The sequence below is a fragment of the Nansenia antarctica genome (genome assembly GCF_963989245.1).
Source record: "Nansenia antarctica genome assembly, chromosome: 5".
NCBI lineage: Eukaryota > Metazoa > Chordata > Actinopteri > Argentiniformes > Microstomatidae > Nansenia > Nansenia antarctica.
The window spans coordinates 26,794,010-26,815,665 of NC_137690.1; the positions used below are offsets into that span (position 1 = coordinate 26,794,010).

Here is a 21,656-nt window from a genome sequence, read left to right on the forward strand (position 1 = left end):
TTAGCCTCTCCCCGCAGACATTACAGCCCACAAGGTTTGGGTGAATTGATTTTCTATTCCAGGCAGGGTTGGCAGGTGTAGCTAAAACTTCCAGCCCGATGGCCACTCAAAGCCCACCCATAAAGCCTGAAAACTATAGCCAACATTTTTTTTGCAGCAAGAGAGAGGACAGGCCACATTTATCCACGTGTCTCATAATCACAATCTAAATACAACTGGTAAAATTGCTTGATCTTGTTCTCTGCATTTGTCTCTTTTCCAAATACAATTTCTCCTTTTGTAATAGCTTCATAGACGCCGCTGTGCTCCTTTCCCTTATCTATCCTTGTATGTGATTGGTATTCTTGCTAAATTTCAGGACCTCCTTGCGTAACCGTGAAGTCAGAACAGCGAGAAGGAAGGCATGCTTCAACCTGGTTATGGCATTGATTCTCCTAGCTATTGCTGTGGGGTTCCTGCTCTGTGATTGGTATGGATGTAGGCCAAAGGAAGGACATGCACCAGACCATGAGCACTCTGGGATACTTGAAAGCAAGAAGGGGCACAGTCACCATCACCATGATGGAGCAAATGATGATGATGATGATGATGATGATGATCATGAAGATGAACAAGAAAACTATGGTAATGAAGAGAGACATCACCATGATCACCACAGTCAAGATGAACATGACCACAACCACTCAGACCAGGACCACATGCATGAGCACATGCACTCCAGCCTGTATCATCATGCTGTCGTTCTTACAGATTCAGGTGCTCTAGTTGGATTATTTACCCATCTTTTGAAAATGACACATTTTGTTGATTTTGTTGTTCCATTTATTGAATAATTGTTTTTCTAGGTGACTATCTGTAGATGTCGTACATGTATGTCATTGTTCTCTTACAGCTGTCTGTTCCAGAATTGGCAAGGAGCTGCTCCAAGATGGTGGTAATGTGGTCGATGCTGGGGTAGCTGCTCTTCTCTGTCTTGGAGTCATTCATCCACATACGTCAAGTGTAGGTCAGTACACATAAATGGCAAAAAGTAAATTATATTATAACAATTATAGTTGTTATAACACGCAAATCAAGGAAGTATACTGAGAAGGAATGTGTGCTGGTGCTAGTTTTCCTTCATCCTATTGAACATTCCCTAGACCCTGTTGAAAGGACACCTTTTCATAGTCTGGGACCATTATTTCCCTACTTGGTAAGGCAATTTTATGTAAATGAATATTTGTTGGTTTAAAGACACTAACGCTGCTGGAATGTACAACATATACGGATGCATAGCTACACAGAGAACAATAGACAACATGTTTGTTGTAAGGCTTAGGGAGCGGTGACAAAAAATAGTTACTTTATTGGCTTTTCTTTTAACCTGTTTGTGGAGGAAATTATGGCTTTACATTTTGTATGTGGCTCTATACTCCAAAAGTTTGGATCAGAAATCAAATAATTACTATGAAGTTAATGAATACATTCTCAGCTTTTATTTGATGGTATTTGTGTACATATTGGTTTGGTATATATATACATTCAATTCTAGTAAATGTTTTGCAAGTATACTAAAGCACAAATTTAAGGGCATGAAATTAAAGTATACTCTGAGTAAAAGTCAGTACAACTTTAGTGTACTTAAAGTAAGTATAGAAAAACATAAATATATTCGTTTTTTAAAAAGTATTTTAATTACTCCTTGAATCTATTTTCAATACACTTGAGGAGCTTTTTTTCTCTGCTTGAGCTTTCACACTTTCACTCCTGTTTGTGAGGGTGTGGCAAAAAGCTTAGTTTATGTGTTGTTTGTGTATAAAGTAAGGTGCTAAAGTAAGGTGGTTCCTTGCTTCTGCAGAAATGTGTTTTGCAGAACATGTCATATACATAATGTAGGACAACGGGTCACTCTGCATGTTTCATATGATAATGTCAGCTCATTCACGTTTTTGCTCATAAGTAACACAGAACAATGTACCTACTACAGTATAGGCAAATGGCACTTGGCCACATAGCAACAAGGTTTCTCGGTACAGTAGATGGCTACATTTTCTGATAAAGTGTATCTCTAGCTAGCTGTGCTTAACCAATAGAAAATGCATATGCTGTTTGACAGATGACGTCAGTAAGGAGGAAATATGAACTTCAACTCTCATTAGACTATTTGTCAGTTATATATAATATATATCATACCACCAATAGGAATGTGTTTGATTGAGCAGGGAAATAAGATTGTGAGCGGATAGAGATCGGCCTGCACTCCTCAGCTGAAAAGCGAATGTTTACATGGCCGAGCTCATTGGACACACTGACACTGTAGAAAAACTGTCTGCAACAGTAAAATGTTGAAGTATAATTATTTGCTCAAAGCTAAAACAAGTGTACAGTAAACGTGCTGTCCCCCTCTATAAAAGGAGAGTGATGGAATGAAGCCTGTGAATGAAACAAGACGTCTCAGACCAGACTAGACTCCTAAACCTTTTTACTAAGGCGGTCTGGTTGTCTCTGTTTTACAGTGATGTGTCCCCGTTGCGAACAAGGAGAATTTCTCTCTTGATGCGATCACCGTCTGTGACCAAAGAGAAAAATGATTTGGCCGCCATTAGGTTACTATCAGGCACAATGGGGGGCCGTGCCCTTTCCTCCCATGCATCATGCCTTTGGAACTCTTTCTGACAATCTAAGAGCTGTTCAGACTGAAGGCAACTGAAGCTTAAGATTTATCGGCTGGCCTACTCTTCCTCCTAGACTTTGATTGTTGCTCTTATTGTTGAATCTTATTTTATTTTAACCCATTTTTAACCCTAACCCTTTTTTATTTAAGTCACTGTAGTGCTTATTTGATCAGTTGATCATTCTTGCTTCTTAGGGCTTTGCGTTGATTTCTCAAAATATTATTCTCAAAGCCATAAGGCTTTCACCAAAATCAAGTTTCATCAAAAACCCAGTGGTGTTGGAGAAAAGGCATGTGACATACGAATGGACGAATGGACAGAGATCGAATCATAGTCCCCTGTCCAATTTCATAATGTATTCTATCAGTCATGTCACTATGACTATGTGCTGCTAGACTGATGGAAATATAATTTCTCTTTTAGATTGTGTTTTATTGTGGGTGTATTCACATGATTATTATGCATTTAGGGTCCACTCTTCCATGCCCAATGAATGGTATAAAACCATTAGGGATATGAATATAATAATGTTGACCTCTAGTCAAACAGGTTCAGCTCTGTTAATTTTTGTAATGCAAGTTCACTTCCATTAAAGAACCTTTGGTTACCAAACATTCATATTTGAAAGAATTGAACAGTTAAATGCATGTCTTAATTGCTTTCAGTAGTTATCCCTATTATCATCCCACACAAGGTGGCTGAGAGGCAGCAAATGGGACTTACTGTACATGGTACAAATACAGATAATGAATATGAGCAGGCAATTTAAATGCTAATATACGTGTATAAATAAAAGGTCTATTCAGGTAATTTTAGAAACTTTTTAGTGATTGTGCCACTAAAACACTATTGGCCAGATGAATTAAGTGTTTGTACTGGTGCAAGGTTCTATCCGGTTGTTTAATAACAGGTATATAAGGTTGGACAAAATACAAAAAGAAGATGTCGACAAGTGAAGTGTGCAAGCTCACACCAGTGCAAATCCTCTGCAAATCCTCCTTTGGCCCTTGTGATGTTTACTATGGTTTAATCAAAATGTTTGTTTTGAAGGTGGAGTATTCTCAGCCATTTTCTACAACCACACATCCGGATCCACAAAGACCATACAATCTACACTCCCAAAAGCGTCTTCAAGTCATTATGGCATACCAGCGTCCCTTCAGGGCCTCAAATTGATGCACTCCCGATTTGGACGATCAGATTGGAAGAAGTTGTTCCAGGGGGCCATCAAACTAGCAAAGAATGGGTTCCAAGTCGATGAGATTCTCTCAAGGGCGCTGGAAACCCACCAGGCGAACATACTTCAATCAAAACTCTGTGATCTGTTTTGCGATACAAAGGGCAGGGTGAAATCCTTGGGCTCCCATGCCACCAACCAGAATCTGTCAGAGCTTCTGCTAAACATCAGCCTAAATTACTCGAATTTCCCTGAAAGCCTTGCCCTGAAATTGGCCGAGGACCTTCCCCTGCTAGAGAGGACGGATTTTGTCAGGGGCGTTCGCCGCTGTGGCGGGGAAATCAATGACCCCCATATTGTGGAGAAAGAGAAATGCACCATCTTCTCTCCCGCTTGGCCGCTCGGGGGGAAGATCCTATCAGGTGTGTTAGACAAAGCGAGGGAGCAGAGGCTCTCACTTAACGGCGATGGAGATGGTAACAGCAGCGTCTCCTCATACATCAGGCTCTTAACCATAGCCAAAGAAGTGTACAATAAAACCCTGGCCACTGAAAGCCTGAGCCTCACAGATCTATTGGCCCTGAACCCAGCCAGCAGCAGCCATGTGGGCGTGCTGGACCACCGGGGGGATATGTTAGTCATCTCTGCTTCGCTCAATAGTTCATTTGGAGCTATGAGACTCTTACCCTCAAGTGGTGTTCTCCTCAGTGATGTGAAAGCCAGTTCCAACTCAAAGGTTCCTCTGTTGAGTTTCCCTCTGCTAATAAAGCTAAGAAATGATCAGGATGATGATGAAGCTGACCAGGAAATACAGGCCATCGCGGTGACTGGAGGATTCTCTGTTCCAACCGTGGCTGCCCAACTGCTTTTAATGAAGATAGACCAGGGAAAGTCCAATCGGGAGGCCTCGACTAGCCCTCTTTTACACATAGGAATGGGAGACTCCGGGTCTCTGTTAGGATGTATCTCGTTTGTGTTCAACGGCTCAGATGTCTACAGGCTGTTGCAGGAGGGGGAAAGGGAGCGGGAGGGGGTGGATGAGTGTGCCCACAACTCCCTATCTGTGATGCTGCAGCTACACTCAGGCCATGTTGGGGCCTATGGTGCTCCTGCCTCCAAAGCCAACACTGATGGCTACTAGAAACAAAATACTAAAAGACTGCTTTCAACTGTCAGTGAAAACCTTAAAAACGTCATTTTACATGCTGTTTATAGCTGTCTGTTGTTTCTGCAAATGTGCAATGTGCACAAAAAGTGCACAAAAACTGTTTTTTCACTTGGTAAAATACTGTCTGAGATCAAGCAGTTAACATTATGGCATTTCAGTACAAGAAAATGCTCTTGTGGTTTGGTGTTAGTAAAAAACCTGGTGTCGCACTGCTGTCAGTTTATCACAACAGTAACACATTGCCTTCAGCGATCATTGAGCGGTCTATCACGCACCGATAAGATTTGATACATGGCATCTTGACATCAGAGCGCAACCAGAGATAGGGACCTGCTTGTGATTTTTGATTTCCAAGAGTCAACTCTGTTCCATTATGTAAACTGTATGCAAATATGATTTGTATATCCTGCAAGAAAATGTGTATTTTGTGATGTGATTGAAGTATTATTTTAAAGCAGACGGTACAACAAGATCTGCAATATGTTAAGGAAATGAAGTCATGATTATTCGTAATGTCAGATTATGATCAGTTTTTGTTATACATTACAACACTTTTCATATTGCAGTAAACAAATAGCAGTTGAGTATATTGGCCTCAAATGAACCCAAAGCAGTCAAAAATCATAGCAAGTAGTAATTAGGTTTGATACAGTATGATATACCTCTCAAATGTACTAAGGAGTTGAAAACATTTTATATATACTGTATATATATATATATATATATATAAAAAACATTATTCCAATCACAATATATCAATCGTTTTTTGACACAATTGCCTATCTTAACATGTAATCTTTAATGAGACTGAGTTGTATGTGCATATGAAACCTATTCTGTACATAGCCATGACAATATGTTATACCAAGTGAAGTAAGTATAGTAGTGAATATACTGTATATATAGTAGTGAAGGCTGAAACAGGAATGAATTCTCCTGTTTCACAGTTTTCATTGGAGCATCGCTCTGTCAACCTGTGTTTGATTATAAGAAGTTATATAGTACATCATTTGAGCTTTTACTTTAATGAAATGTAGAAATCACAATGCAGACTTTGCAGACTTTACCAACTCTACGCCCGTGTGGGAGCTGGTAACTTGTATAAGGTATACAAGCTACCAGCTACTAGGACAACTGTTTGAGGCTACAGGGCCAAGCTGTCCTTAAATAATTACCACAACAGTATACTTTTACCTCGAGTGGGCAGTGCAGCCTCTGTTCTCCCCTACAGTCTCTTTGCATTTCAGAGTTAAGACACATGCCAGAAATTCAAGCACCATGAGACACCTCAATTTTAGCATCCTGGAGGGCGTACTCCAGTAGCTGATCACACAAACCCTTCTCTAATTGAAAGGGATTGCAAGCATTGCTCAGATGCTGACTACACATTTTAAACCTTTTTTCTACAAGCTTTTTAAATCCAACACTGAGCGCCTGGAGTCTATTTTCAGCTGCCTTGTACTAACAAATGATCAAAGCCCCACTGATGTATGCGCCCACAAATGTTTTCCTCTGGTAAATATAAGCCTTTAATAACACTTGATGTCCTGCAGTTGGGGTTACAGATTCCTGCTCAATGTCTAGTTCTGTTGTTGAGCTGTGAATTATGAGTAATCCCCCTATATAAGGTGTCAATGACACCCAGAACTTGTGACGTATCTACAGCTGTGTTCTTGATGTACTTTTTATTTGCCTTTTTTTTTTTTAAGGAAGCCACCTGGAGATACCAACATTAATTAAAGCTGTTGACTATTGTCTAATCTTTAAAGGTGCAGAATGTAAGATTTCCTTTCTAAATGCTGTAAATGTATGCAAATGTCATCATAATCATGTCAATCAGTAGCAATTAGGAAACGTGTTTTGGCAGGAGAATAGTGATGCCAGCTCCATGAGATCCATTTCCAGCCTACTCAAACTCAAACGGCAGGATTTACCTAGGCAAAGACTTCATGGAAATAATTCTGCCTGAATTTGTTTTTTTTGCAGTAGGTCATGGTTTGTTAAAGTAATAATCCCTTTAGATGTGTTACCCTAGAATCCATGAATACAAAATAGGTACCAGCTTTGATTTCACCTCCACTTAAAAGGCACAGAAATACCAGTTGTTAGCAATATCAATGTTTAAGACCATGTGTTATTCTGGCATAATTCATCCCATTTAATACAGTCACAGTGCTTTCTCCAAGCCTAGGCATTGACTCAAAAAACATACTGTGCATAGGATGTTGAAATTGTATATCCAGTACTTGAAGGAATTTGTCACTGTCATATTACAAGGCAGATAAATGACAAAACAGACTGTCATGTATTACAGAACTAATTATCCTCCTTTGAGGTCCGTCATTGTAGCACTGTCAAGCTTTGATCACAAGGAAATGGAGGCTTTTGGGAGGACAGAAAGTGAGCCTCAGCAGGACCATCCAGAACACATGTCCATCTTTTTATAAGCAACCAAGGCTGCTCCGTTCGCTACCCTCCAATAGTCATGAAGGATGGGCAGCGTCAGAATGTCTTGGTGAGTTAACTTTCACATTAACATCTCTCAATGGATATTGCCTCTGGTCCTTGGTAGAAAGAGAAAACAGAAAGCAAGTGTCTGTTTTGTTTTAGAGTGAAAATGTTATACAAATACGTTTTTAAATGACTTGGGAACTTGTAGGTGATTTTGGCTGCAAACACTTCAGTGAATTATATATTGTTGAGGTTCAGTAGAAGAGTCGCCCCCAGCAAGGCTAAACTTTGTAAACTCCTCAAAAAAGGTTCGGAAACGTTATTTTGGTCGATTATTCCTCCCCTTTAATAATACCAATTGGTATTGTATTTAATATTGTTGGAAAGCCTGCATGCATTCGTGGAATGAGCAACACAGCTAAACGTGTGGGTAGCGGCCCAGATTCTTTTGCCAAAATCCCCTGCAATCCCCTGCAAAATCCCCTGCAATATTCTTCTGTTGGTATTTACTCTCGTTTTGAGTTGCTTGGTGGATTGGATGATTGCACTCCTCCACAGTAATAAGGAAAAATCAACACATATTGGCAATTTTTACACTTTATACATTTTACACTATTAGGTGTATATGTATAGTAAAACATAGTTATTAAACTTGGTATTCTTTCCATATTTCATTTCATTTTCATTTTTGGCATTTAGCAGACGCCTTATTCCAAAGCGACTTACAATCAATACATTTGAATGCTAAGCATGTGAATCATCAGTCCACCATTCGTGGCAGGAAGAGTAATCTAGCTCAGGCCCGGGGCCATTAATAGAAGGAAAAACATTCTTCTATCACCTTCTTCTAAAACCAAATTCTTTTTTTATTTATTTTTTAATACTGGAGGAACAGAGAAACAGTACAAGGGGGTCAATAGAAGTTCTTAGGGACACAGTAGAGGGGAAAGCGGGTGTCTTTAGGAGACGTAGTGCTGAGGGGCAGAAGATGTCTCAGGAGGAGCAGTTAAGGTGTAACCTGAAGAGATGGGTCTTCAGTCTACGACGGAAGATGGGTAGTGACTCTGCCGTTCTGACAGCCGTTGGGAGCTCATTCCACCAGCGGGGAGCCAGTGTTGTGAAGAGACGTGATCGGGCAGCACGACTGCTGTGCAGAGGTGGTGGGGCCAGTCGGCCAGCCGAGGTGGAGGAGCGGAGTGAGCGGGCTGGAGTTTGGGGGGTTACCATTTCCTTCAGGTAGGCAGGGGCTGTCCCTTTAGCTGCCTGATATGCAAGCACCAGGGTCTTGAATCTGATGCAAGCTACTATCGGGAGCCAGTGCAGGGTGCGAAGGAGAGGGGTGACATGAGAGTATTTGGGGAGGTTGAATACCAGCCGGGCAGCAGCGTTCTGGATGAGCTGCAGAGGTCTAATGGCGGAGGCAGGGAGCCCAGCCAGGAGTACGTTGCAGTAATCCAGGCGGGAGATGACCAGTGCCTTGGTCAAGAGTTGCGCTGCCTCTCTGGTAAGGAATAGTCGTATCCTTCTGATGTTGTAGAGGAAGAATCTGCAGGAGCGAGCCGTGGCTACAATGTTCTCTGCACAGGATAGTCGGTTGTCCAGGATCACTCCAAGGTTCTTGGCTGTCAGGGAGGGGGTTACAGTAGAGTTCTCCACTGTGATAGAGAAGTCTTGGAGAGGGCAGGCTTTCCCGGGGATGAAGAGGAACTCGGTCTTGTTAAGATTGAGCTTGAGATGGTGGTCAGCCATCCATGTTGAAATGTCAGCGAGACATGCAGAGATACGGGTTGCCACGTGTACATCAGACGGGGGGAAGGACAGGAAGAGTTGAGTGTTGTCTGCGTAGCTGTGGTAGGAGAGCCCATGTGAAGAGATTACCGAGCCAAGAGACTTGGTGTAGAGAGAGAAAAGTAGGGACCCTAGGACAGAACCCTGGGGTACCCCAGTGGAGAGGGTTCGTGGAGAAGACAGTGATTCACTCCAGGTCACCTGGTAGGAGCGGCCCGCCAGGTAGGAAGAAAACCAGGAGTGTGCGGTGCCAGAGATGCCCAGTTCTGAGAGGATGGAGAGAAGGATCTGGTGATTGACTGTGTCGAAGGTAGCAGACAGGTCAAGGAGAATGAGAACAGAGGAGAGGGAGGAAGCTTGAGCAGAGTGGAGGGCTTCCGTGACAGCAAGGAGCGCAGTCTCAGTGGAGTGCCCAGCCTTGAAGCCGGATTGGTGGGGAAGTGTTCCATCTTCCGGAGATAGTCAGTCAGTTGTTTAGATGCCGCGCGTTCAAGGGTTTTGGAAGGGAAGGAGAGAAGGAATACAGGTCTGTAATTGTGGACAGATGATGGGTCAAGGGTAGGTTTCTTGAGGAGAGGCTTGACTCTGGCTATTTTGAAGGCTGCTGGGACATATCCTGTGGATAGGGAGGAGTTGATTAGGGTGGTAAGGTAAGGAAGGATGTCGGCGGAAATGGATTGGAGAAGAGGGGAGGGGATGGGATCGAGAGGGCATGTGGTTGCCCGCTTTGATGTGATAAGTGTGAGAATCTCATCGGGGGAGAGGGGGGAAAAAGATGACAAGCCAGAGACCGAGTGTCGAGGAGAGAGTTTGGAAGGGGTGTTAGCATCGTTAGTAGGAGGAGGGGAAAAGGTGCTGCTGATGTCGTCCACCTTAGGGAGGCCCTGGGTTGCATACCTTACCTTCCTCGTTGCCGTTGGTGACTCATATGTTCTTGACTAATTAGTTCTTGACTTAATTAGTTAAGCCACCTTTTACGGGGGATGTAGGCTAGTAACTTGTGCATAAATGTTTGAGGAGATTTCGCAACACAATGTATTGCTCTGATAATGATTAGACGGGCTGAAACGTTAAGCCAATTATAGGTCCACTATACCATCACATAGTTGATATTCGTGTGCACCTTGCAATGTACAAGAACTTGGGTAACAAACCTATCATATTACCCAGTCAGTGCAGTCTGAAAAATCTGTACTCACAATGTGTGAGTAGCCAACACATGGCTGGGTTTATATGGATGCATCTGCTCACTGTTTAACCTGCTGAACCCACCTGCTGAATACCACGAACGACTACTGTCAAAACAATATATTGTGCAATATGTTATACATATAGTACATATTGAAGGTTTTATGAGCATTTTAAATGAAATGTATTCATAAACCAGTCACAGTTCGGTGACATGGGAGTAAACGATGCTGCTTTTTCCATGCAGCTTTTCCTGCCATCCTTACCATGAAGTCTGTGATGTTTTCACACAAGGTCAAGGAAAAGTCACAACATTAGAAAAAAGGCTGCATCTCCTGAGGAATCTGAACACAGCCCTGGTATTATGCAGTCACTCTATGTTGAGAAATGATTTATTTTCGGTCGTATTCCTTAGAGGACCCTGTTGGCAGCCTCTCATCTCAACAATATGTTTGGATGTGTCAGGGGACCACTGTCTTCCTTTACGCCAGGAATTTAAATATGATGTCTTCTTGTGTTATTTTTCACCACACATTTTACATTTAGAATCATGGAAAAAAATGCATAGCCTTTGGGTACAGAAAAAAAAAACATTTATTTGTTATGAATTCAGTGTTCCAGTGGTGGACAGGTCCTGGCAGAAACAACAGGTAATTTGAGGTCTTTATATGAGGTCTCGAAATCCAGCCTCCCTCCCTTGTAGTTGCAGCTGCCCCTCTTTATCGCCCTTGCTATGAACAATCAGCATATTCATGTAAAGGCAATACATTGCAATCCAAAAAACAGTCAGACATTCCACAACAACTAGATTTTACATTTTTACTTTGTGATGCCATTCGGCTTTATACATGTATTTATAAAAATGTACAGAATAACATTTTTGTGTCTCAGTGCAAAAGATATATTCAGAAAGAAAAGAATAAAAGCTGTGTCCGTCCTTGTTACATTTTTTCTTTCTGTATCCAAGCAATTCACATTAGTCTTTTCAAGAAATGCCACTATTACCCACCAGGCAAAAACACATAGAATGAACATTTCCTCAACGTCACATGTCAACCCGTATGACGTTTAAGTTCCATGTTTTTTTTGGTTGGATTTGCAAAAAACGTTGCCAATGAAATACATGTTTATCCCATTTACACTTAACATTGATTTCAACTAAAAATCAATGACCGGTTTTCAATGTTTGTTTAATTTTAAGTGGAATGCATCTGTGTTGACAACTAAATCAAGTATCAACCTAAAGTGGATGTTGATATCATGTTTATGTCGAGTCTTTGCCCAGTGGGAACTTACTCACATAACTAATTCTACAGTCACCGTCATGTAGCAGCAGTGTTTCAGCTTTCGACTTTTAAAAGTACAGTATCCACAAACAACAGTGTCTTACTGTACACTCACAATTCATCAGAACAACTCGAACAATATCAATAGAATAATATTTACAGTAGTATTGATAAGAATAATCATGACGATAACAAAAAAACTCAAGTGTGTTGCCTACTTTAAGTATTTACATTACGGTTTAAGTTCTCTGGCTTTTTTTTCCCATGTTTTTAATTTCCCAAGTGAAAGAAGGCAATGGAGTGTCTGTAAAGTGGAGGACCTGAGTTATCAGCTGGTGCAGATGCTGTTGATGGAGATGATGGCTGGGTCCACCAGACCCATCTCCTCATGCTCGTTCACACACAGCTGGTAGCCGCAGCCCCTCCGGCGCTTCAGGGGGGTGACCTTGGCGTCAGGCTTGGCACGAGGGGGCAGCAGGAAGCCCACGCTGCCTGCGATTAGCATGTGCCAGATGCTGTGGATGTAGAAGTAGTTCTCCTCTGTCTCCACAAAGGCGTACAGGGCCACGGCCGAAGTTGCAATCATGGTGCCCGGGAAAAGGAAGAAGACCCAGCGCTTCCAGGTCGGAGGGTAGCAACGCCTCCGGCGGATGGTGCGCACGGTCTGAGGGAAAGGCGGAGGGACAGTCAGACACAATCGCAGTTATACAGATCATCACAGCATGGTGCATAAGTAGCTAAGACATTCTTGACCCACCTGACCTGTCACATTATCAATATGCAATTCAAAGCATATCCTCAAGGTGGCACTGCATGTGCCTCCACACTTTGACAGTTAGCAACAGATTTTCACACTTTTCAACAGGTTTCAGTTTTACTTTATTTGCTTGTATGATTAGAATCCTCCTATTAACGTTAAAGTAGTGACACATTAAACCCCCTGCAGCCAAGAGTTAAAATTGCCATTACAATGAGCTGTTTGTTTAGCTAGCTTCCCTCACGAAAATCAGCTATCCAGACCAATGAGATAAGATCCTGACCTGTGAAGTGAACAGGTAATAATAAGTATTTGCTACAGATTTGATTTGCAGCTTTCTGTTAAGAGGTACAATTTGACAACAGAGTAGTCATACTGGCCAGGAGAAATCAATATGCTAATACCAGTGGTGTTCCGTCAGGGCCAGCAAGGCCTTCTCTGCTGGCCTAAACATCATCAGAATATACATTTTATTTTAATATATTTTTTCCACAAATATGTATTAATGATTCCCCATAGTCTATTCTCTTCATTTCATAGCTTTCCTCTTGGTTGCGCTGCTTCCAGTCTCCGATTGAGATTTGGAGGGCTGGCCTTTATGTTAGAGCTTTTATCCAATCAAAATGTGTTGCTAGGGGGCTCCAAAATCTGCCCGCCTGCACGCTAAACGGTGCCGCGGATACGACCTGTAACTTAACGTTGGAACGAGAAAACCTGTGGCGTACCTAGTAAACCTACGTAGATGCGAGCAAAAGCAACAACGGCGCCTGCTGTAAGGCTCAATGATGTCAGCACCCAGCACGTCTTTTGATTGGATACGCACTATTGATACGCACTATTGATACGCACTATTGATATTCACTATTGAGATGCGTAACTATGCCGGTAGATGTGAAACTTTTGAAAGTGCGCAGGGAAACGGACTGAGCTCAACAACGAAAGCTTTCGTTGACTGATCGATAATACTGATCGATTGTGTCCTGTTTTTGGGTAAACAATAACTTTCATTTAGGGGACACGATAAAAGCGCCGAGTCCACAAACAGAGGAAACTACGTTGAGCTTCTTTCTTTTCTGGCTGAAAACAACCCAGATTTACATTACCACCTGTCCACAAACAAAGTGTTTACTGGGACGTCAGGCAAAATACAAAACGACCTGATTTTTGCTATTGCTAAAGTGATGGGAGAAGAGATCAAAATGGAGATTAAAAAGGCACCCTTTGTCGCTATTATGGTGGACGAGACGACAGACGTGGGTAATGTAGCGATCTTAAAGATGTTAGTTTAACACTCTTCATTGTAAATGCGGATTTATTGATTAAAAATGCTTCGGAAATATTAATATAACTCTGTTGTACTTGTCTGACTATGTTAAGGTGATGCAACGCCCGGTTATACTGTGTTTCTGTCTAGTTTCTAGAGCCATGGCGTCATAACGATGGTATTAAGAGGTAGAATAATTCAGGTAGGAATGTGTCGGACATCACTGAAGGCCTAGGTGTGAAATGCACCGCCCGCCACTGGCTAATACCTATCCAATGGAAACATTGGTGGGGAGCTAATCCCTCCACAGTTCCTGCTTTTATTATACAGACAGTCAATCTGGATGCTAATCTAAAGTAGTGCTTTTGAGTAAGGTAAGATAAATGTAAAAGCACACAGCACTGATTAAATAAAAATTAAAAAAGCAATTGTGTGTAAATATGCACTTGCTAATTTGAACCGTTACTAGGGTTGAGATCAATTCCAATCTAAATATAATTTGACAATTCATGAATTATAATTACAATATTTATTATATAGAGGTACATTTTTTTGAATGGTATAACTAGTCATTGATCAAATAATTATAAATACATTACATCACATACATTTTGTTAATATGGGTACACATACACTTCTATTTATGTTCATTTGGTTAATTTTCTATCCATTTTGAAAATGTAAAGTGAGTTTTTCTGGGATCTGGATATGGGCTTGGTTTGAGAGGCTGAAAACTCTTGAGAGTGAATTGTTCTAGGGAATTCAATTGAGGGAATTGTGGGAGAATATTGATTTGGGAATTGGATTATATAGATTTTATTTTATTTTATTGAGTCTGAATTCCCAGGATTCATCTGTGGAACTCCTAAATCTGATTTGTCGAACTGACCCCAATCTTGGTCATTATGTCATTTGTTCTGTGGAAACAATTTGTGCTAATGCACAGTGAACTGTTAGATATCCTCAAAAATGTTATTTTTAAATGATATTCACTTGAAGCAAGGCCAAAAGCCAATTCTTCTATGGTACGTCCCACACAATATCAAACTTCTTAACTCAGCAGTACCGTGGGGAAAATAAATATTCAACACATAAACCATCTTTTAATTCAACATATTTCCATTGCAGCTATTCACATGAAATTTAGACCAGACATTGGTATTATGTCTTAACTATATATTCCCCTGGCTCCATACTGTGTGTTTGGGGATTTTCTTCTCTCTCTCGCTCCTACTCACACACCCATACTTGCAAACCACAGACTTTCTTTGATCTGTCCTTGGGTAGAGGACATTTCCAGGTCTCAAGCACTCTTCTTACTGACAACTAAGCTTTATGTGACACTTTCCAAATCTAGGTTACCTTGTCTTTTGACTACAAATTCACTCTGAGCACAGGGAATGGACAGAACACACATGAGCAGACTAAAACTGCCTTAAGATTCATGAAACTGAAAGAAAGGGATATTCATCAGGAACATTATGTTCTTTTTTAGAAGACCTATGTATCCTCAGCTTTCAAGTTACAGTATTTGGTACTTTCAATGTTTATTATCCCTAGTTTGTTTTTAGGAATACCTGACATCTGAACACTGCACTGCAAAGATTACATATAATTCTTGCAGCATGGCTTAGAAACAATTCTAGAACAATCTGCTCAACTACCCTGTGAGAACCTCTTGTTACATGACACCAGGCTGCACATTGGAGAATAGGATGAAGTGTCTTTTATTCACAATGACACCCTCAGCATGAAGGGCAAACAATCCTGAACCCCAATCATATCTACTCTCCACTGTTTCTGACAGCTTTTGGCTGATATAATGAAAGGACTGTTCATCAGCAAAACCTCCCATGTTGTATTTGGCCCTTAGAGAGCTGCAAGACGATAGCTATTGATTGGCTGATGTGTGAATCGATGTCTCCTTGTCACTTTCAGCAACATGTCCAATATGTGATGTTCTCTGCCGTCAGGTTGCTTCATTAGGAACATTATTTAAAGCAATACAGAGGATAGTGTGTCAACAATAATAGGCCACTGTTGAATAGCAAAAGATCGAGAGAAGAACCGTAACTGTATATAATGTGTATGTGCGCTATACAAATATTTGAGGATTATTCAATCAAAATGGAAGGCTTCTCTGATTAATTAAAGTCATTATTTATGTTTGTATTCATCTAGGCAATAACATAATGTTTATAATGTAAAACTAAAATAAGCTAAAATTAATTACAGTGAGTGTAATTAATATGCAAGGTATGAGCAATGTTATGCCCTCTCCTTGACATCAGCATGTAAGACAAACAGTGCGCCTCTGTTGAATAAATAATAATAGATTTTATTTAAAAAGCGCCTCTCTCAAACTCAAGGACAGTGTACAGAAAACAAAAGAGAAGCAGGACAACAAACAACAACAAAAAACACAACAAACAAAAAGGCAGCTATGGGCGATGACGCCTAGTGTGGGGTATGACGAGGAGATCAAGAAGAAACAATAACACTGGTAAGGATGTTGGCATGTGTGCCCATGTATAACCGATGGTCAGTAAAGGAGCGGCTGCAGACTGCTCCTTACCTGATGTATTACAGACGTAGGTGCTCTGAGAACAAGATCCCCATGCTACATTTATGCAATGTTAGAGTATCAGCTATTTCTAGTAGCTTAGATGTCGTGAAAACGTCAGTCCAATCCATGTGTGCTTTCTGGGCAACTATCTTTTATGTAAGTACCTGCTTACAGGACCAGGCTGTAAAAAAAGGGTACCCCACTCGGTATCGCCTTAAATCATTGTTGATATTACAGAGCAAATTCTACTCTGAGATTAGAGTAAAAAAGAAAATCATAACACTATTCTGTCTATGGGTAGAAATACCAAGGTCTTTCATATAAGCTTTGGCCCACTGTACTCTCTGTCATACTGTAGTGAATGAAAGTTCTGCAGCAGCTTTCGGCTTTCCGCTTGACTGATCTAATTTAAGAGTGTCTGGTAACATCCAGGATGCCAGGCCTTGCAAAAACATGACAAGCTGATGTGAAGGGGCCCTAATGTACAACGCTCAGTATTCACACTAACTCTGAAACGAGGTCTAACACACACTGCTATGACTTTTGGTTTCGATACCTATTAAACCTTTTTAACAAACTTGAAACTGCACTTTTTAACATAGAGGTCTATGGAAACCAAAAGATGCACATTTCTTTAACCACTGCCACTCCTACACCTGCTATGCTATTCACATAATTTCAACTGTAAAAATGTGTAAAAGAAAAAATTCAACTCTGTTAACAGCTTTTTGAAACCTATTAAACTTTTTAAACTATTAAGGTTTTTGTATCCCCAAAACCTCTCATCTGGTGCAATGTTGATTTAGGCCAGCTCCTTTGTTACTGCAACTGCCATGGGACTTTCAGGACTCTTAAATAAAACAACAGGAGACCTGCAGAATACATTTTTAGAATCATTACACAACAACGCACTCTGCTGCCAGTTGTACCCCACTGAAACCACTCTCAACCACTTCACCAACCAAATCTACCACTCTCATAGTATTACCCACACTGATTAAGCTCTTAATTATTTTGATCTTTCTATACCTCTCATCTATCCATCCTCTCTTTAATCTATCTATTCATCCATCCAATTAACCAACCTAACCAAGCTATCTCACTTTCTTTCAACTAGCCAGGACATCTTCATTAACCCTGTTAAAAGCTTTTTGATACCTATTAAACCTTTTTAAACTATTAAGCTTTTTGTAATTCCCATTATTAGTCCTCACTTTCTTTCAACTATCCAGCAAATGTATCTATCTATCTAACTATCTTTAAAAAGAAATCACTACGAAAATAAGACTTTGCAAGCCTACAAAGTTTCATCTGGAACTTAGAAATACTAGACATTAATTTTGGCAAATGCTGCAACATACATTAATTAATCTTGAGCCCTTCCAAAGGAGGCATTAGAACAATATGATCTGGAGGTAATCTTCATATGTTATTCCTTACCCTACCTTAAAGACAGAGTTTGGTAATCATCACCACTGTGAAGCTGTAAACCCAAACAGCCCTGTTAGGGTCACATGACTGAAAGTGTCACATAGGTCGATGGGGTTTCTCTCGTAAAGAAAGTTTGTGGCAAATGCATTTTTGGATCCATGCACAGCCAAATGAGCTACAGTATACAGTACAGCTCACAAACTATTATCACGTCTAATCTGGAAATGTAGGTTTTATCCCCCAAAATCACTATTGATTATTCAGCAGTATAACCTTGCTAGCCAACTGTCTGTCTCCACTCTAAAGGACAGAAATGACCGGGTCTTCTGCCAAACAGCATACTGTATATAATTCAGGTTAGGTTTTATGTTTTTAAACAACTTTTATAAAAATGCAAAACCAAGGACAGAAGCCGATAGTTTTTATGTAAAGCCTTAGAAAATGTCAGGTTTCAAGAAGGGGAGGGGGGGGGCGCGACGACGACTGTCACAGACTTCAATGAATTTCAAAGGACTGCCCTTGATGGACTCTCCGAAGAAAGGATTTTTGTCTGAAGCAAGCTTTACCTTTCACACCAAATCACAAGGATTTGCTCTGCGGGACTGGGTAGTAGCTGATCACCCCACGGGCTTCACAGCATCCTCACCTCACAAAGGACCGACTCTGAGCCTCAACTCCCACTCTGTACGCTCTGTAAAGTGCACGGCCTTTCTCTGGGGAGGCCACTAACTCTGTTTTCAACCTCATGTTGGAGCAGCGGCGTTAAAGGCTTTGCCAAGACCTCGCCTGAAAGACTATTATTTTTTATCTTCTCACTTCAGGAAGCACATTATGGCTCAGAGAAGAGTTAGCGAAAGTACAAGCTGACTCGTAATGGAACTACAGGGCATGACTAATACCTACGGGATGAGAGAACTTTTAATGCCCTCCCATGCTAATGTAGAATAACCAAGACCACATTGTCATGAACTTGTGTCTTTCAAACACAGGTACACTTTGGACCGAGTAACCAAAAAACATAAATCATAAATCATTTTATGTGGGTGTAGCTGGATCACTATGAGGACAATGTTGGCTCTCCTTATCTGTTTTGAATGGCTGTGGTCTCTATCTGTGGGACTCAGTGAGTCAGAGACTCTTCTCTTACTTCTAGCCTGAAACGTATTAAACGAACGAGAGGTTATCAATCAATGATTACCCTGTTACACTATAACGTCAACACATGGACATCTCTAGACCTCACTCTGGGTCCTCTGAATAGTAATGAGGGGCTTCTAGTGTTGGCGGGCAATGAGGGGTGAACGTAGTGATCAGGCGGATTCCATCAACAAGGCAATTTTCCTGTGGGAAATCAGTCAAGCTGTCCGTGCTTACCCAGGCGACCGCCATGATGCCCAGGGCGAACAGGCTGGGCCCCAGCAGGTTCCATAGGCCGTGCCGGTCCAGCTGCAGGGCCATGGAGAGGGACATGGCTCCCAGCAGATACAGCACCTGGGGACAGAGAGGGCTGGGTTACCATGGAAAGTGGTGTCAGGCAAAATGATGGTGGTGGGTGATCTACATAAGGGAAAGAGGGTACAGTGCACCTCCTGATATTCCACAGACAGAGGTTCCAGGGTCATCATGCTGTGTATGTCTCTGGATCAACGACTCCAGAAACCGACAAAAATCGGATGCATTTGTATCATCATTAGATTACATCATATTCTGTTTTTCTGTCACTTCGAACTGCTTTCATCAATGCGATCAACCTGAATATATTCTGGAAGCACCGTGACGGTGATTTGCCTGCAGGAAAATAACCAATATTGTACCCAAAATATACCCATATTGGTTCACAACAATTAAGTGCAGCCTCTGAGGAGAAGGGGGAGGCTGGGCTGCACCATCAGTCAGAAGTCAGTACACTGTGTATCAGTGCCAGCAGGTGCTGCTGTAACCAGTCCCTTGAACCACTACCACTGCCATTGCGCATTCGTGACCACACACTTACACTCGCATGCACGCACGCACACGCATACGCACATACATACACACACACACATACACACACAATTCCCCTTGCCGGTTTGACATGTGTGATTTGATTAGTGGCTGCATACTGCACTGCTCAGCGAAAATGAAAGCTATAGAGGACAGCAGATGTTTGGTTGGGGGCTCTCTCTCTCTCTCTCTCTCTCTCTCTCTCTCTCTCTCTCTCTCTCTCTCTCTCTCTCTCTCTCTCTCTCTCTCTCTCTCTCTCTCTCTCTCTCTCTCTCTCTCTCTCTCTCTCTCTCTCTCTCTCTCTCTCTCTCTCTCTCTCTCTCTCTCTCTCTCTCTCTCTCTCTCTCTCTCTCTCTCTCTCTCTCTCTCTCTCTCTCTCTCTCTCTCTCTCTCACACACACACATACACACACTCAAACTTTCTCTCTCCTCCCTCTCCCCCTCTCTCTCTCTGTTCCAGGCTGGTGAGCAGCCAATGATTGACCCAGAGAGAGGGCGCACCTGTTTGTGTTTACTGTCATAGACAGCAAAATGTCAACAACCATAAAATATACTGTGACAGATTGCTGACTCCCATGTATTTATGTTTTAGTCTTTGCACTTATCTTTCATGACTTTTCCAAACCTCCCACGTTTCTTACAATTTTGCAGTAATGACACAGTCATCGTATTTATGAACATACCAGTAACTTGAAACTAGAAACTAGAAATTGAAATAAAATCAAGTCTCCAAAACACAAACAGTAGTACATTTAGATGCATCTTCCATCCATCCACCCATCCCGACTGTGCATACTATACAAATATACATATAAACATCAACCACACACACACACACACACACACACACACACACATTCACTCCACCCACACACACACACCCACACCCACCCACACCCACACACACACACACACACACACACACACACACACACACACACACACACCACCCACCCACACCAAAACCCACAACACCACCCACACACACACCCACACACCCACACAGAGGTACAGTATATACACAGAAGAGAAGGCACACCTGTTTGATGATGGGTTTGAGTCTGGCCATAGCGATGACTGTGACCCACACTGACATGAGGGAGCCCAGGAAGTCACAGAACTGCAGGACATCATATTCCATGATGCAGAAGACCACGATGCCTGGCTGGTCACAGGCATGGTAGAACTACACAGGAGGAGGGAACAGAGAAGGAGAGAGGTTGGCTCTGACACACACTGAAATCAGCACCCCATAACACAACCACCAGAACAAGAACCGTCAGAGTACTAACTGTGGATGAGATAACAACATTGAAAGGCTTTTTTTTTTTTTTTTTCTGAGTGGGGCAGTCCCACTCATATTTTTTTTCATTTTTTTTTATTGACAGTACAGTATAGATTATGACAGGAAGGATGGGTGAGAGAGAGGAGGAATGACATGCAGGATATGTCCCCGGCCGGAATCGAACCGGGGACCCTGCGGTTACATGGTCGACGCGTAACCCGCTACGCCACCTAAGCGCCCCTGAAAGGCTTTTTTAATTGGATGAAATTGTATTGTATTGTTTGTCCAAATGCCAAAGTATGTACCTTAATTGCTGATCATTCCATGGAAGCATTGTGTGTTATGTGTCATGGCTTTTATTCACAAAGAGTGTCTTTATCTTCTGTGTTCCTCTGAGGTACAGTAATAGGTGGTGAATTTTGCCTTAAAGAGCTTGTCTTCCTAGTGAATTACTGTGTCGGTCTCCTGTTTCTCTCTGTAAGTGCTAGGTTATCTAGCAAAATAGTCTGATTCCCTTTCTCAAAAGAGTAGTTTGGTTACCTGGATCCTGTGTCATTGTCTCGTTTCTACAGGGTTTCAGCGTACCAAATGCAGACGGGCTGACAATAGCCTGTATCTTTTGAGAGCTTATCAACCTGTTATTGAATGTCTCAGG

The 21,656-nt window shown here is 41.7% G+C and overlaps 2 protein-coding genes across 2 annotated transcripts in view; one reads left to right on the plus strand and one right to left on the minus strand.

Annotated features, from left to right (window-relative positions):
- Positions 1–419: 419 nt before the first annotated feature.
- Positions 420–4,975, plus strand: ggt6 (gamma-glutamyltransferase 6; the record flags this gene model as incomplete). Its single annotated transcript, XM_080531524.1, has 3 exons — positions 420–756; positions 893–1,006; positions 3,708–4,975. The coding sequence occupies 3 exons, from the start codon at positions 420–422 to the stop codon at positions 4,973–4,975; spliced, it is 1,719 nt and encodes a 572-aa protein (XP_080387650.1).
- A 6,116-nt stretch (positions 4,976–11,091) lies between these two features.
- The window catches only part of tmem8b (transmembrane protein 8B), a gene marked incomplete at its 5' end in the record, with an annotated part of 51,430 nt that continues 40,865 nt past the window's right edge, over positions 11,092–21,656 (minus strand). The window contains 3 exons of the mRNA XM_080532686.1: positions 11,092–12,379; positions 19,108–19,224; positions 20,756–20,902. Of these exons, the coding sequence (XP_080388812.1) occupies positions 12,044–12,379; positions 19,108–19,224; positions 20,756–20,902 (600 nt within the window). The 3' untranslated portion in view covers positions 11,092–12,043. The remainder of the gene's footprint in view (positions 12,380–19,107; positions 19,225–20,755; positions 20,903–21,656) is intronic.